The sequence below is a fragment of the Eschrichtius robustus genome, chromosome 1, assembly GCF_028021215.1.
Source record: "Eschrichtius robustus isolate mEscRob2 chromosome 1, mEscRob2.pri, whole genome shotgun sequence".
In the NCBI taxonomy this organism is placed as follows: domain Eukaryota; kingdom Metazoa; phylum Chordata; class Mammalia; order Artiodactyla; family Eschrichtiidae; genus Eschrichtius; species Eschrichtius robustus.
In genome coordinates, this window is record NC_090824.1 from 186,276,551 (window position 1) to 186,292,101 (window position 15,551).

General features: G+C 38.9%; 1 protein-coding gene across 2 annotated transcripts in view; it reads right to left on the reverse strand.

Moving 5' to 3' along the window:
- Positions 1-15,551, reverse strand: part of NEBL (nebulette) — a 340,699-nt gene that overhangs the window by 12,120 nt on the left and 313,028 nt on the right. Inside the window, exons 25-26 of one of the 2 annotated variants that reach the window (XM_068538593.1) lie at positions 14,507-14,599; positions 13,119-13,268 (exon numbers count right to left, since the gene is read on the reverse strand). The exons of the other annotated variant lie outside the window; for it this stretch is intronic. Coding sequence (XP_068394694.1) covers positions 13,119-13,268; positions 14,507-14,599 — 243 coding nt within the window. The remainder of the gene's footprint in view (positions 1-13,118; positions 13,269-14,506; positions 14,600-15,551) is intronic. 2 annotated transcript variants of the gene reach the window in all.

Here is a 15,551-nt window from a genome sequence, read left to right on the forward strand (position 1 = left end):
GGAACGAAGAAAGAAAGAGGTTTAATGGGGAGATACGCAAAGCAGGCTTCTTACGCTCACAGGGGCAACTCTACTTGTCACTGACTTTTCTGTGGTAAACGCTGGGGTGCAAACCCCACAAAAAGTTTCTGTGTCTGTGGTTGATGAGGTGTGCCAGGACATCCCTGGAAGGAATTATAGTGAGAATAATTCATTCACTTTTGGAAAAGCAAGCTCAAATCACAGACAGTAGCATCACTTCTGGAGCGACGGCTTTTAGATTTCTTCTAAGGGTCATTTTGGCATCTGATAATTCTCTGGAGTGTGTGTGTGTGTGCGCACATGTTTAACCTTTGCTTCTTCTTCCCATTGCCAATGCTATCCTACGTTACCTAGGGCGCTTGTCATTCAGTCACCTCATCCTGTATGAATAATTTCAGGTCTATGTTCAAGTCACGTCTCCTAGTATGAATCAACCACTTTCCCACGGAGCGGCGAAGACCCCCATCATGACGCCACCTAACAATTTTCAAAGTCATTCTGTAGAAACTGCCTGAAAAATGTTACTGCCTTAAGTCATCATCAGAGTAGTGACAAGCTCAACTCCCACAGACATTCAAAGAATCTAACTGAAAATACAATTAAGTCCAGGAAACTATTTAACTATTTTCTTCCCTAAACTTAAATGATAGACTTATAATGTTGCTTCAATCAAATATAAGTTGGCTATTTAAAGATTCCTAATTACCTGTTAACCGCAAAAGGAAACATATATATGTTACGTACTTTTTAGAACCATGCATACATACATTACATTTCACCATTTCATTTATATATTTGGCTTAGTTGTCTCAAGCAAGAATTTCTAAAATATTGTTTCGGGACTCTGCAATTCCTAAATGTTGAAAAAGACACAAAATTAGTTATATTTTAAATTATCTGCCAGTTACACTTAATTACTCTCGAAAGCCCAGAAAAGCAATACGTTTTGATTTCAAAGCTGTTTTTTCTCTAGAAAACGTAAGTCTGTGGATGTTCTCTGACAGAACTGAGCTAAGATGTAATGTGGTTTGAATAGAAATTGAGCACTTTGGATTGAAGAATGTCTGCTATTTTGCTTCAGAATAATCTAGCCAATTTACTCCTACATTTAGATTTGAATTTCAACTTGCGTAGTTTTTTTCTCAGATTTATTTCTAATTTTTAGCTATCAAAGCCAGAATAAACTTCCCAACTTGTAACCATAACCCAAACCGCAAATACGAGCAGGTCTGTCACTGATGGAAAAGGAAATAATTTCTGCCCCAGATTAGAGAGTCTTTAATAATATTCTCATGGCACAAAATCCATATGGCATGTATCTGTGTCTACAGGCATACGTACATGATCCCTCAAAACAAGTCAAAAAAGAAAACAAAGGAATGTACAGTGTGGATATGTATGTGGTTTCCTGACATAACTATATAATTTGGGGCAGTTCTTTGATAAGATGAAAGCAATAAAGAACTTAAGGATAGCAGGTAGATGGGGGCGCTGTTTCCATTTAGGTAAGCCATACCACCGAGACTAGCTTTTACACACAAATTACGCCATGACTGAAAAGTCAGCTCATAGCAAATCCCAATTTTCCTCAGTGACCACTACTGCTGATATTGTGTAAATCAATCTTATATAGCAAGATTCATCATCATTCAAGTACAGTGAAAGAAAATCTCATTACACTATCGAAGAGGCAATTCAGTAAATACTTGTTGGATCGATATACGTAATATATTCTCAAAGACTTAAAACTGGACTATGCATTTAGTTTATTCTCACACTAATCAACTCAGATACTGACCCTTAAGGAATACCATCGATCCACGAGGAGTTCTTGAATAGTTTTACATTAGACTCCCCTAGTGATAACCCACACTAAATATCACATCTAGACATGTCTCAGTATTGATTACATTTGTGAATGAGCAGGTATGTTTTCTTCAACCAATGAACATTTATGAAACTGACTCAATGTGTTCCTGACATGATTTGAAGTTAGGGAAATGTGGGAAAATGAGTGTTAAAGGATTGTCTGGCTTTCCCAGAGCCCAAGCTCTAAGTTCAAGGTGAGTGGCAGGGGCTGGTGAAATAGGCAGGTATGAAGCGTCACAGTCAGGTAGGGAGGTGAGCAACGGGTCGTTGTTGATCACACAAGTATAAGGACCTTGAGACAGGGTCTAGGAAAGAGCTTGACAGAGAGACTAGTAAACAATAAGTTCGGTACACATGGGCCAGGTATATGGCATAAGATAAAGATCAAGAACCAGAATGTCTGAGAAATGCAGCATGGACAGATCAGGAATATTTGGGGGGAGGGAGATCAGACAATAAGAAATAGGAAATCTGGTCACAAGAGAAACGGCACATGACAACGAGCCCAGGCAACAGGAGCTAATGAGCAAACGAAAGGCAGAAACTCGATACATCGCCCAGCTGTATCAGCCCGTGGACATCTTAAGTAGTTCCTGTAAAGTCAGGATCCAACCCTCATGACCTACTAGCCTGGGGCTTGGGGCGGGAGGATGTGGGCACCTAGATGAAATAGGAAGTTGGGGGAGAACAGGGAAATTCGTGACTACAAAGATAACATTACGACTTGACTGTTTTATGTGTAAGACAGAAATGTAAATATACGTACACTCAGTCTAGTATCCAACTTGGACATCAATTTTGATCCATAAAAAACAAAAGCTTCCATTTCCATTTTCATTGCTAATGTTTAACAGTACCTAATAATAAATAATAAACAAAATAAGAAATAAAAAACCAAGAATACCTATTCTCTCCTTTACATGTACGCCACTTAACGATTTATAAAGCTCTTCCAAAGTTTACTCATTTGACACATATGCTATAGCCACATTTATATCCTTCCTGATGATCAAACCTTCTCTTTTTCCCAATCAACTCAGCTTCACAGGAAATATATTTTTAAAGTTTTATTGTTTGCTACTTTAAGTGTCAGATGGTTCTCCTTCAGACACATATGGAACCCTTTGATTTAATTTTGGCAAATCAATGAAAGACACATGTGCATCTTGGAACAAGTGCTATTCATTAGTATTTGATCCTTTCCCCAACTTCACACTCAGAAAAGGAAACTTATGACGTTTCTTTCATTCCAAGTCTATTGATACTAGGAATATGAGCTTCTCTAAGGACTTCAAATTCAGTCAGTCCTGAACCTTTTTCTTGGGGGAGTAACAGAACTAACTAAAAGTTTCTAACAATTTACATTGTGTGCTTTTTTTTCTAGGCTAGATGTACTGCCTAGATGGCTAAATATAATTGTCATATTCTACTAATTGGATTTTATATTATAAAGGAATATTTGTTTTCTTATAGATTAGTTTTCATCACAGAAATTTCATATTTCAATCATCAACTCCTTAAATCTTCCTAAACTTAAATGAAGATACTAAACCATCACTTTTTTGACAGATGCTAGCAAACGTCTCAAATTTCGATCAGAAATAACAGTCAAATATACAAGGGAAATAATACAACTGGGATTCTCGTACTGAATGTATTTTATTTACAGAAGTCAGGCTGGGAAGGAGTTGGATTTTTTTCAAGGGATTGTCAATCAGTAATCAGAAAACTGAATTAGTGGCGAACATAGAGTTACTGGAGAGTTTATTTCAAATGATGGCAAAGAGTTTAAAATTTGGAGTGTATTTTCTTGTAGGTTGTTCTGGTTATCTAATTTTAAAATTGCTCATCACTGAAAGCCAATAACATGAAATTGGGACAAAATGGCATCTATAAATCATAAGAAATAGATTTTCAATGGCAAAAGAGAATCAACAGAAAAATTAATGTGAATACTGGGCAAAGGATTATGACTTTATGGACACTATTCATATTAAAAGAGATTTGGCAACAGTGCTGGTTGGATACAATCCATCCCTTTCAAAATATATTAGGAGTTTATTACTGTGCCTGCGTTTAACATTTCTGTTCCCAGTTTCATGGCAAATTCAGCTTTGAATGACAGCTATTGTCCTTAGGAGCTTAAGGCAGATCCTAGCGGTCTTCGCTGAGCCTAGGAAAGCGATGACTTGCTTTCGCTCTTCACTGATCACCCGCAGTCCTGTGCCAGGCTCTGGAAGGAAAGCCACATGGCACATTCTATTCTCTGTCTCCACGGAGTTCATGATTGAACAATAAACTAGAGTACACTGAGACAGAAGCTATGAAAGGTATGAATTTCAGAATTCTCATGGGCACTTCTACTCTACTGAGTCCCTACTGAGGACAGATGTCCTCAATAAACAAACAAAACACTGAGAGAGAAGTATTTATATGAGAATGAAAGTGTTAACGTAGGAATAATTAACTGATTTCTTGGTTATGAAAGGTCATTAGCTGACTCAGGTTTTGTAATAAACACAGGTCACAAGGTTACATTCTGGTGATACATCCTTCATGACTGCTTTTTAAAAAGTTATAATAAGGATTATTATTGCACTGTTACTCTCAGGTCAAAGTAACTTTAATTAGACACTAATAAATTAAAGACTAATGCCAAGTTTTAGTGATTTAACACATGCAACAAAGCTGTTTCTTTATATTTCAGGTCAGATTTAATTTGAATATATTTATATATTTAACAATATTTACTGAGTGTCTAATACAAGTACTGTTCTAGGTGCTAGATATAGAATAGAGAACCAAGCATGCAGAAAGATTCTGTTCTAATAGAGTTTATATTCTGGGGGAAACATAGACACTACACAAACAAACTAATTAATACATAATGAAATGTCACGTAGTAAAAAAGAGTTATGAATCCTACTCAGAAGTAGGATTGCTGGAACATATCTAGAACATTTTGGAGAACCTCCATACTGTTTTCCATAGTGGCTGCACCATTCTACATCCCCACCAACAGTGCGTACGAGTTCCAATTTCTCCACTTCGTCACCAACTCTTATCTTTTTTTGGTTTTGGTTTTATCTTGGTAATAGCCATCCTAACAGATGAGGTGATATCTCATTTGATCTTGAAGAGATCTGCATTTCACTGATCTCTAAGAGACATCTGTGGTCCCGTATTCACTGCGGCCAGACATGCATGCAACCCAAATGACTATTGGCAGGTGAATGGAAAGAGAAAATGTGGTATACACACACAATGGATTATTATCCAGCCTTAAAAAAGAAGGAAATCCTGCCATTTGCAACAACATGGATGAACCTACAGGACATTATACTAAGCAAATAGAAGGGCAAATACTGCATGATTCTACTTATATGAGGTACCTAAAATAGTCAAACTCATAGAGCAAAGAATAGAATGGCAGTTGCTAAGGGCTGGGGGTTTAAAATGCTCTTTCCTTATTTTTACTGTTAGGTATTTTCTATTTTCTTTCCACTCTTGAAGAGGCAACTTTCTTTCTCTTTCACCAAACCTGTACCTCACCTACTTTCCAACACCTCTTTCAATACTTACTTCCCATTTCCCTCATTCTCCCAGTGTAGTAAGTGTAGTTATGTTATTCCAACTATCTAAATGGTAATCACACCTGGGACGTTGGTTATATATGTGTGATTGGAGCCATTAGATTATTTTGAGCAAAGATGTAATGGGATCAGGTGCAAGTTTTTAAGGTCACTGGCAGCCAGGTGGAGGCCAGACCGATGGGGTAAGAATGGAATTACAAAGACCAGGAGCTGATTTCCATGATCTCAAGGAGACAGGATGGTGACTCACTCGGGGTGCAGTGGATGTGATGAGAAGTGGCTGGATGAGGGGCAGATACATTTTGAAGACAGAGTCGACAGGCTTACAGATGGGTTAGATGTGAAGTGTGAGAGGAAGAAAGGTAATGGGATGAAGCCACAGTTTTTGCCTGAGTAGTAGGGTGAAGGAGTGTGTCATCAGCTGAGATGGTGAACAAAGGCAAGAACAGATGTTTGTTTGTTTGTTTGTTTATTTTGTGGGGAAGACAGGAAATAAAATTTTGGTTCCAGACATAAGATTTAAGATGTGTATTAAACATCCAGCTGTTGGCTATTTTGTCTGGAGTCTGGGAGTCGTTAGAGTTTTAGTGTTTCTGCTCTTCTACACAAATGACAAATGTCAACAGTAAGAGTGGTTGTGATGTTTGAAATAAAAATCCGCAATGCTGTCTCTACACTATTAACCCTTCCAGAAGACTGATAAGAAGGCCTTCTGGTTGTTTGATGCCCAAGGAGTCAAGTCTCTCGGTAGAGTCTAAATCATCCAATGCAGACTGGATGCTTAGACAAGCTCCCAAAGTGGATTAAAACTTCCAAGGCAGAGACTCAATTACCTTCCAGTCTAGGTAACTGGTCCTCTAAGTAGCCTCTAAATCTCCTGCACAATAAAGCCCAAGGATAAGTGCCCAGAAATCATATTCAGCAGAACCCTGTCTCTGAAGAGACACTGGCTCAGCACTGCCCACACTGTGGTTCTGGCCTTCCTCAGCCCACCTCCTAGACACACAGCCCCTGGGCTCAAGATATGCCAAAACACACCAGGTTTCCAATGTGCTGTGTTCTCTCTCATATGCTACCTCTCTTCCTAAAACACTTCTTTCCCATTTCTCTGCTTGGCTAATTCTAACTCTTTATATTACTCTATCATAAGGCCTTCCTGAGCACAGTGGATTTATGTATCTGGTTCACCCACCAGAACGCAAGTTCTCTGAAGACAATAAGTATATTTTTTATTTTTTTTGTTTCCAGCATCTCACACATATGGGAAATACTAGATAAATGTTTGGTGAATCAACAGATGGAGTTATGGGTGTTTACCAGGGCTACTGGCTACCTAATTGGTGCACTGCCCTCTTGGCACGCGTATGGGCAATAACTGAGCATTCCAGGATGTACTGAAGCGTCTCTTGCAACCTAACCTCTTTTGAGGACATGTTACATGGGATGGGGTGCTATAAGCACAGCACAGCTGGAGCTGTCCTAGAACTCAGAAACTTGTTTTCCACCAGTTAAGGCAGGACTAGGTCATACCAATAAGATTCTTTCACAGCCAAATGGAAAAGTTCACAAGGCTGGAACACTGACAATGTCTGCTTTGAAAAGTGCCTCTGGGTTTCCTCCCTGTCACACCCCCATCCTCTTTATGCTCCAGAGGAAAACAGAAACACATAAAATACCTGAAGCAAAACTGAACACAAGTTCAAACTGAGAAGGGTAAATATTGGGTGAGACGGCAAACACATAAAAATACCAGCAATACAAAACACTGTGAATTAAGGAAAACCAAAGGAATACAAAGCAGTACCAGAAGGCAAATACATGTTGCTGGTAAGTGACCTAAAGACAAACACAGAGATCAAAGAAAACTTCACAGTGAAATAAGCAGAAACCATCAGGATTGTTTCCACTCAAGAAACTGTGTGTCAAATGAAAATAAGTTAACCTAATCGAATACCAAAAGGCAATAAAGATAACTTCAAATAATACTATTCAAGAATCAAAACAAAATTAGATGAAATTTAAATAAAAGCCTCCTTTATTGAATCGAAGGAACACAGTAGATACGGAAAATGCAAACCCTTTGGTAATGTAATACCTCAGAAAGTAGACCGAAAACTAAAGAAAGCCCAAAATAATCACATAAGACAATGAAAATATTCAGCAATCAAAGCAAGATGGGAAAACATCATGAGAAATGCATAACTAAAACAATGATAAAAATGTAAAGGAGAAGGCTTTTATGTTAATGCTCATGAAAACCAAATGTGAATGATGAAAACTTTGTACTTCTGCCTCAAGGAAATGAGCTGATTGTTTAACCCTTTGTCCTAACAAGCTAAATTTCCTGTAACTCAGAAAAAAGGACCCTGAAACTATGACTCTCATAACTGCCCAGCCATTTAATTCAAAAAGTAAAACAGGTCACCTTCAGGACATAAACACATTCTCATACATAGAAAGAAAAAGGAGTTTATTTAATTTACGGCACTTAGCTTAGGAAATGTAAAGTATCTTAGAATAGAAAAGCTACTTGTTCTACATCCTTCTTGTTACAGATGTGGAATCCGAGCTTGATGAGGTTAGGTGACCTCCCGAGAACCCAGACCAAGCAGTGGGAGAGCGGGATGGTCTCTTGCCCCCGCACAGTGTTCTGTCCACCATGGGACCGTGTTGCCACACACGTCACCTCAAAGGCGGGAAGACAGCCCAATACTAAAGGACACCTTTCTAGGACATAACACATTTTATCATATAAAATTCCAATCTAAATTTAAAGAAATCAATAAAATCTGGAAGAAAGGGCTTCCCTGGTGGCACAGTGGTTAAGAATCCACCTGCCAATGCAGGGGACACGGGTTCAAGCCCTGGTCCAGGAAGATCCCACATGCCGCGGCGCAACGAAGCCCGTGCGCCACAACTGCGGAGCCTGCGCTCTAGAGTCTGCGAGCCACAACTACTGAGCCCACGTGCCGCAACTACTGAAGCCCACGTGCCACAACTACTGAAGCCCGCGTGCCTAGAGCCCGTGCTCTGAAACAAGAGAAGCTACCGCAATGAGAGGCCCACGCACTGCAGTGAAAAGCAGCCCCCGCTCGCCACAACTAGAGAAAGCCCGCACGCAGCAACAAAGACCCAACACAGCCAAAAATAAATAAAATAAGTAAATAAATTTTTTAAAAATCATATTAAAAAGCTATTAATGAGATTTTTTAAAAATTTGTAAGAAAAAAGATGGCATCTCTCAATACGAACATTCCCTGTTTTTCTTCATCTTACCACTAACAAGTATTGTTCTAAAATTCTTTCCAATTTCTAGAATAGTATTTAAACAAATGCATATGATTAACTAAGGACACTAAAGGTTTTCAGCAAACAGCTCTCATCACCATGAAAGTTTCCTCCTTCTATGGAGTCACTCAGCACCTCCTTACCAGGGCCCAGTGTAATACACATTTCAAAGGGGACCCCAAATTTCAAAGCAACCAAGACATCATGGATACTACTTCTTTGCCTCCTGACCAGAAAAGAAAATACCCTGGGAATGTTTCCACTTTAGGGGGTTTTTTTTTCAGCTATGCTTTAATGTCATTGAAACATATCAAAACATCATCAAAACAAAAATGGAAGAATTTTCTTGAAAGGCTTCTACAACAGAATTTTAATTTTTAAAAAAACTCACATGTATTTATATATGCAGTTCTAATTTTTAAGATATTAATTTTTGTACACCTACAATTATTACAATGTATTACAATAATACAATGTTGTATGTCAATTATATTTCAATTTGTTTAAAAATTGAAGTGGCATGAGTGGAAAAAAATATTAATTTGACCATTTCATTCATTCACCAAATATCTGCTGAGTGCTTATTCTAAGAGCTGGAGACAGAGTAGTATACAAAATAGCCAATATCCCAGCCATTGTGGGGCGTCTCTCCCAGTGAGGCAGAGGCAGACAAGCACATAAACAAATAAATACATATTTCAGGTGTCAAGTGCTATGAAGAAAGAGTAAAGGGCCAGACAGAATGGGAAGGGGTGCCGTCTTATCTCTGGTAGTTAGAGAGGGTCTCTCTGATAAAGTGAGATCTGAGCAGAAACAGGAAGCAAAACGGATCCAGGCAAGCACATACCTTGGGTGTGGCAGGAGGGGGAGTTTCCCAAGCAGGGGGAACAGCAGATGTGAAGGCCCGGGGTGGGCGCTTTCTTGGAAGGTGTGAGTAAAGCCGGGAGACCAGGATGGCGGGAGTGGACGAGTCTACCGAAAAAGGCAGCAAATGGCTCAGGACGGCAGTCAGGGCCCATATCAGGTGCGGGCCCTGTAGGGCAACGGTAAGGATTTGGGTTATACTCTGAATGAAATGGTAGCAAAAGAATGACATGATCTAACTTGTGTTTCAAAGAGATGCTCTGGTTGCCACGTGGAGAACAGACCAGGGCAGAGGGTTGGTGCCTCAGGGTGGCAAGAGCAGAAGCAGAAAACTAGTCTGGAAGCTTCTGTGATGACCCGAGGGAGAGAGGGCAGTCGCTGAAACAAGCAGCGAGGGCAGAGGTGGGCACAAGGGGTCAGATTCTGGATATATTTATCCCGGGAGAGCTGACAAGATTTGCTAACGGTTTGGATGTGGATGGGAGTAAAAGACAAGTGTGGAGGATGATTTCTAAGGGTTTGAAGTCCGTATCTGGAAAGTTGCAGTTGCTACTTAGCAAGCTGGGAAGCCCTGGAAAAGCAGCAGATGTTGCGGGGAAGGTGGTTTTGGACTTATTAGGTTAGATGCGTCACTGATCATTTGAATACAGACAGATATAAAGTACCAATCAGTAGAATGTGATGTGCTTCACTTAAAATAAATAAAATTAGAAGCGTATTCCCAGGTATTCTAAAATCTTTTTGAATTAACTCAGATACCCTGTGGGTATGCCACCACTTGTGTTAATGTTATAAAACTTATTGGTACATCTTTACTTTTGCTTCATACCTCAATACCTAGTTTCCAAAATTGGAAATGTCACCGAACACAGGCCTTGTAACAGGTAACTGAGAATGACAGGTTATAAATGCCTTCGAGGAGTCAGCTTTTCTTACAAGGCATTATTTAAGCTACTGAGACACTCCTTCCTGTCAAAAAATCTCCCCCTACCACCTTCATGGAGTCTGAAATTCCTCCACTTTAAAAAATGTAATCATTCCCTCTTAACCATGTGTTACTCTTCCCCAAATTCTTGTATAAGTGCAAGAATATTTATGTGTACTTTCCTTTAACAGAGATGTTTTCTTAGGCAGTTTGGCATAGTGTAGGGTCCTCTTGCTAGAAATACTTAGGAAGAAAAGGAGTGGTGGCTTGAGAGGAGAAAGAGGAGATAAACCAACAGCAGTAGGTTTTTAGAATGCAGCCTTCGAGGAGCCAGTGGAATTAGGAGACGCGCGAACCTGGCGGGGAAGGAGCCGAGGAACCTGCCAGAGGGGTCTCAAATTCTCCTTCTCTGCATAGACTCATCCAAGGCCTGATCACGGACACAGGTGATGGCTTCTGCACTTATCTGCAGTGCGGCCTCCTCCTGTGGACTCTGCCTGCCTGCTCGATGCCTCCATTTGAATGTCTCTTTGATGCACCACTTCTGTGCTCTGTTCTCTCAAGGAGAAACATTATTTTCCCACAGACCCCTTGGCCTAGCTAACTTCCATTTAGCATTCCCATCTCAGCTCAAATCTTCCTTCCCTGGGGAAGGCTTCCTTGACATTGAGGCCAGATGGAGTCCCCCCTTTGTGGCCCCCATGACCTCCCCTCAGAGCACTTACTGAGTCCATAATTATATATTACTTGGGTAAATATCTGCTCAATGTCAGGGCCCCCCCCCCCGCCGCCCCAGACTCCAAGCCCCTTAGAGCAGATGCATATCTCTGCTGCTCAGTGCCGTATGCATTGCCAGATCCGAGCTCTTGGCTGCTGTACAAAGAGCACTCAAACATTTGGTGAGTAAATGAATGAATGCCTTGTTTGTGTGTACAGACATGAAGTAAAAGGGTCCCTGACGAAGCAAACACTAAGGTGCGTCGCATTTGCGAGAGACATCAGCTCCAGTACACTGAACTGAGTGAAGTTAAATAAGGTTGATCGAAATTTGTTCTCGTATTTGCTTTGGGTTTTATTTATCTCATCAGGCATCAACATTATTCTGTACCTCTAGAGCCACAGAGGACACTGAAGGGAGAAATCAACAACCCTAAGTCCAAAGAAAAAAAAAGTTACTGAATCCTTTGTTAGATAAGCAGACACATGTCTGTAGTAGTTGCCAGAGGGTGGGGGGTGCGGGAGATAGGGAGAGATTGGTAAAAGGGTACAAATTTTCAGCTATACAGTGAATAAGATCCAAGGATCTAAAGAATAACACAGTGACTATAGTTGATAACACTGTATTGTATAAATGAAATTTGCTGACAGAGTAGAACTTAAGTGTTCCTGCCAAAAACAAAAGAAAAAAAAAGAAGAAAAAATAAATCTGCGAGGTGATGGATGTGTTAATTAACTAGGTGGGGGGACATCTTTTCACAACGTACACATACATCAAACCACCACGATGTACACTTTAAATATCTTACAATTTTATATGTCAATTATACCACAACAAATCTGAAATTTAAGAAAAGAAAAACCTTTCTACCAAGGTAGGGCCAGTCTGAATGTATAATTTAAGACGTATTGACTATAACTGATTTTATTCTCATAGGTGTTTTCCTATGAATGCAAAAAACAATTACTCAATTACAAGAGATTTCATAGTTTCATCAGGTCCTCAGTCCCATTACATGTTCCCCCAAGGTGTTAAACTGCTCAACTTCAAAATCTCCTGCCTCAGCAATTTCAGCCCTATGGACTTTGGTTGAAAAGGAAATTCAGTTTTCCTTTTGTTCTTCTGTGCTCACTACTCTCTCCCTCCCCATGTCACTAAACCGAAGCTATACCTCAGTCTCAACCTTTAACAACAGCTTTATCAGCAGGAGTAGTTAACATCCAAAACAATCTCAACTACCAATTTCTAGACCTAACCCACCAGCTTGGATGCAGAAAACAGGAGAAGGTAGAGGAAAAGTATGGTTATATAAAATACAGAGAAGATTATTAACAATCAACAGTATTTTCCATTAAAAAAAATCTCATATCCCAAGTACATACTCCATTTCTTTTTGGCAAGATCTAACTCTGTCTGCAGCTGTATATCAATATTTAAACACACAAATTCATAGCAACCTCTTAGCCACTCAAATATAACCGAAAGATTGATTTTCCTTAATGGAAATCAGATACAAACTCCGTAGAACTCAAGTTTCCACTCTGGCTGTGTATATCCATCACATATAACTCCTGTGAAACAAACTCACGTAGCAGATCCCAAGACCCTGTTGTCATTAAAGATCCATTTGTAGCAAAAACACTGAAGTAAGACAGGAAAAACAAGCATGCAAAAATGCAAATTAGTAGTTTTAAAAAAAAAAAAGACTCAACTTTCTAAACATAATTTAAAATGTTCAGATACACCCAGGCCAAACGCTTGCCCAAAAGTGACAAATTTGTTAAAGACACGCTTGTGGCACATTTAAAATAAATTTCTGAGAGTGGTTAACGTCTGATACCTCCTTCATCAGACGGTCTTGTTACCTCACTGCAGCACGAAAAGCTAGGGTAAATCTCGGATATTTCTGATTTGTCATCTCCCAGACCTGTACCAAAAGTACTGCTCGAATGAGATCGAGACCGTTGTCTCCTATAATGATTCGCCTTTTCTATATTGGAGGGAAAATATTCATACTTGTGATTAAGTGACTTGAAGAACAAAGGAAACAAAAAAATTACTTAAAAATTTAACAAGAAAAATAATCCCTTATTAAATTACAATCCAAAAGCTCAGGTATTAGAAATTCTAGTCACCTATTCCCAAACTTCAGCACACATTGCATCAACTATATAATTGACTTAATGATTATTTATACTCATTTTTTGTCTAAATTTTAAAGGAGAGATGAGGGATGGGAAATTGACAAGAACTAAGAAAACACTGGCAAACTAGTAAACTTCTATCAAACAAAAGGTTTGGTTATAAATAATTCTTTTCAAATATCACCAAGGATACAGCATTTGTTGCCTTTATTTTTAGAAAATTAAATACAATTTGGCTGATTATGTAGATCAAATTAACTATACAAATATTAGAATCCCTACTTTGCCTTGGGCTTTCAATTTTATTAATGTCAACAATTAAACGTGGAGTGTAAATCAGGGGGCAGAGTAAGACCTAAATGATATATCTATTTATATTTTTAAAATACTTGCATAACTGTCAAATCTTCAGTTTGCTAAATGTGGTCTGAAAGTCTGAAAAGTCAACCCATGCTATCACTATACCCAAACATCCAAACCATTTGGGTTTTGCTTTTAATTATAAACATGCAGTCTAAGTTAAAAGTCAAATAAACTTCCTAGGTAAACTACAAATTTTGCATTTTCTAAAAACTCAGAGATAAATTTGAAGGATACTTGAAAATCTATTTTAAGACATTTATGATACTATATAGAAAATCTCCCCACTGTTTTACATAGAATTCTTAATTAAAGAAGTCTTTAAATTAAAGAACTATACCTTTAAAACGTTGCGTTTTTCATGAAACAAATCTCCTTTATGTCTTAGCAGTTTAGTGCAGTCCAAATAGCTGCATTTGAAAGCCCAGAAAACCTCTAAAATCATATTCACTAATAGAAAGGGGATGTAAGTAAGCTCTAGACACCTTTAAAATAAATCTGGAACAAACTAATCTAGGATATATTAAAAAGCCCTTTTGCAAGTTTTGTTTTCATAAATGATTAATGGTATATTAAATAGCACAGCAACTTTTTCAGTTTTTCAAATCCCAAACTTAAAAATTCACACTACACAAACGGCACAATGAGACTCCACAGCTCACAGTAGCTTCTCTTTGAGGACAAAACCACGTAAATGGGGAGGAACTCAAAATGTAAGCAGTACCAGAGAGCATATGTAGACTTCTAGACTGAATATTGTCTTCCAGGGGATCAATGTCGAAGATGGAGCCAGGATCTGTGCGCCAAACTTTGAGGTCTTTTACCAAAGGAAGAAATCAACAAATCAAGAATGAATAAAAAAAAGTCAGCACCCAAGAGAGTCAAGCAAAAGTCTGAAAAGGGGCGTATGCAAAAAGCAAGCATGTAATAGGCAAACCCACTGTGCAGCCTACTCCAGAGAACAAAGGGATATTCACACTCACTGGATTTGCTAAGAAAACTTTGTGATCAAATTTAAGTTGCCTGGTTTATTCTTCATTGACCTTCCACGGGGAGCCTGTGAATCATCACCCAACACACGTGCACGCCAGACAACTCCCCACATCCCTGAACCCTCACCATTAGTGCTCTCCACACACTGAAACAGGTAAAATGTTGGGTTAAAACTCCTGATTAAGGACATGTGAGTAATTCATAAGAAGCGACTATAAGGTTTTTGTCTAAGAAAACAAAATAAAAATCAAAAACTTCTCCCCCTACGACAGAAACAAATGTTGAACAAATTGAAAAATTAGTAACTTTCCTTTCTAGCCCTGCCTTAGATTTTAGTATAAGCCTTGCTCTGTCACCACTCAACACTATGTTCCTAAGGTTTTCCCAGGCTGACAAGAAGGAACGGCAGGATGAGAGGTTCCTTCCTCTCTGATTTGTGAGACTTCCAGACAGCTCTCGATTCTCCCAGTTCAGAGATAATATTAAAAAATATATAAGCTATTCATATTGCGGAAACCATCAGAATCTCTCCGGCATGTCTATTTGTGGTAAAAGGACGTAAATGGGATTACTTCTGTTATGTCACCCACGCAGACAACGTCTGCAGTACAATTATACAGTACATAAGCTAAAGGGAAACAAAAAAATTGCTCAACCTTCATTATCACCCATGTCTGATATTTGGGCTGCTTCTTTGCATAACAAGTAGGAACACTCTTAAGACCAGAAGGTTATTAAAGACAAGAGAACGTCCAACAACAGAATGGATTTGCAAT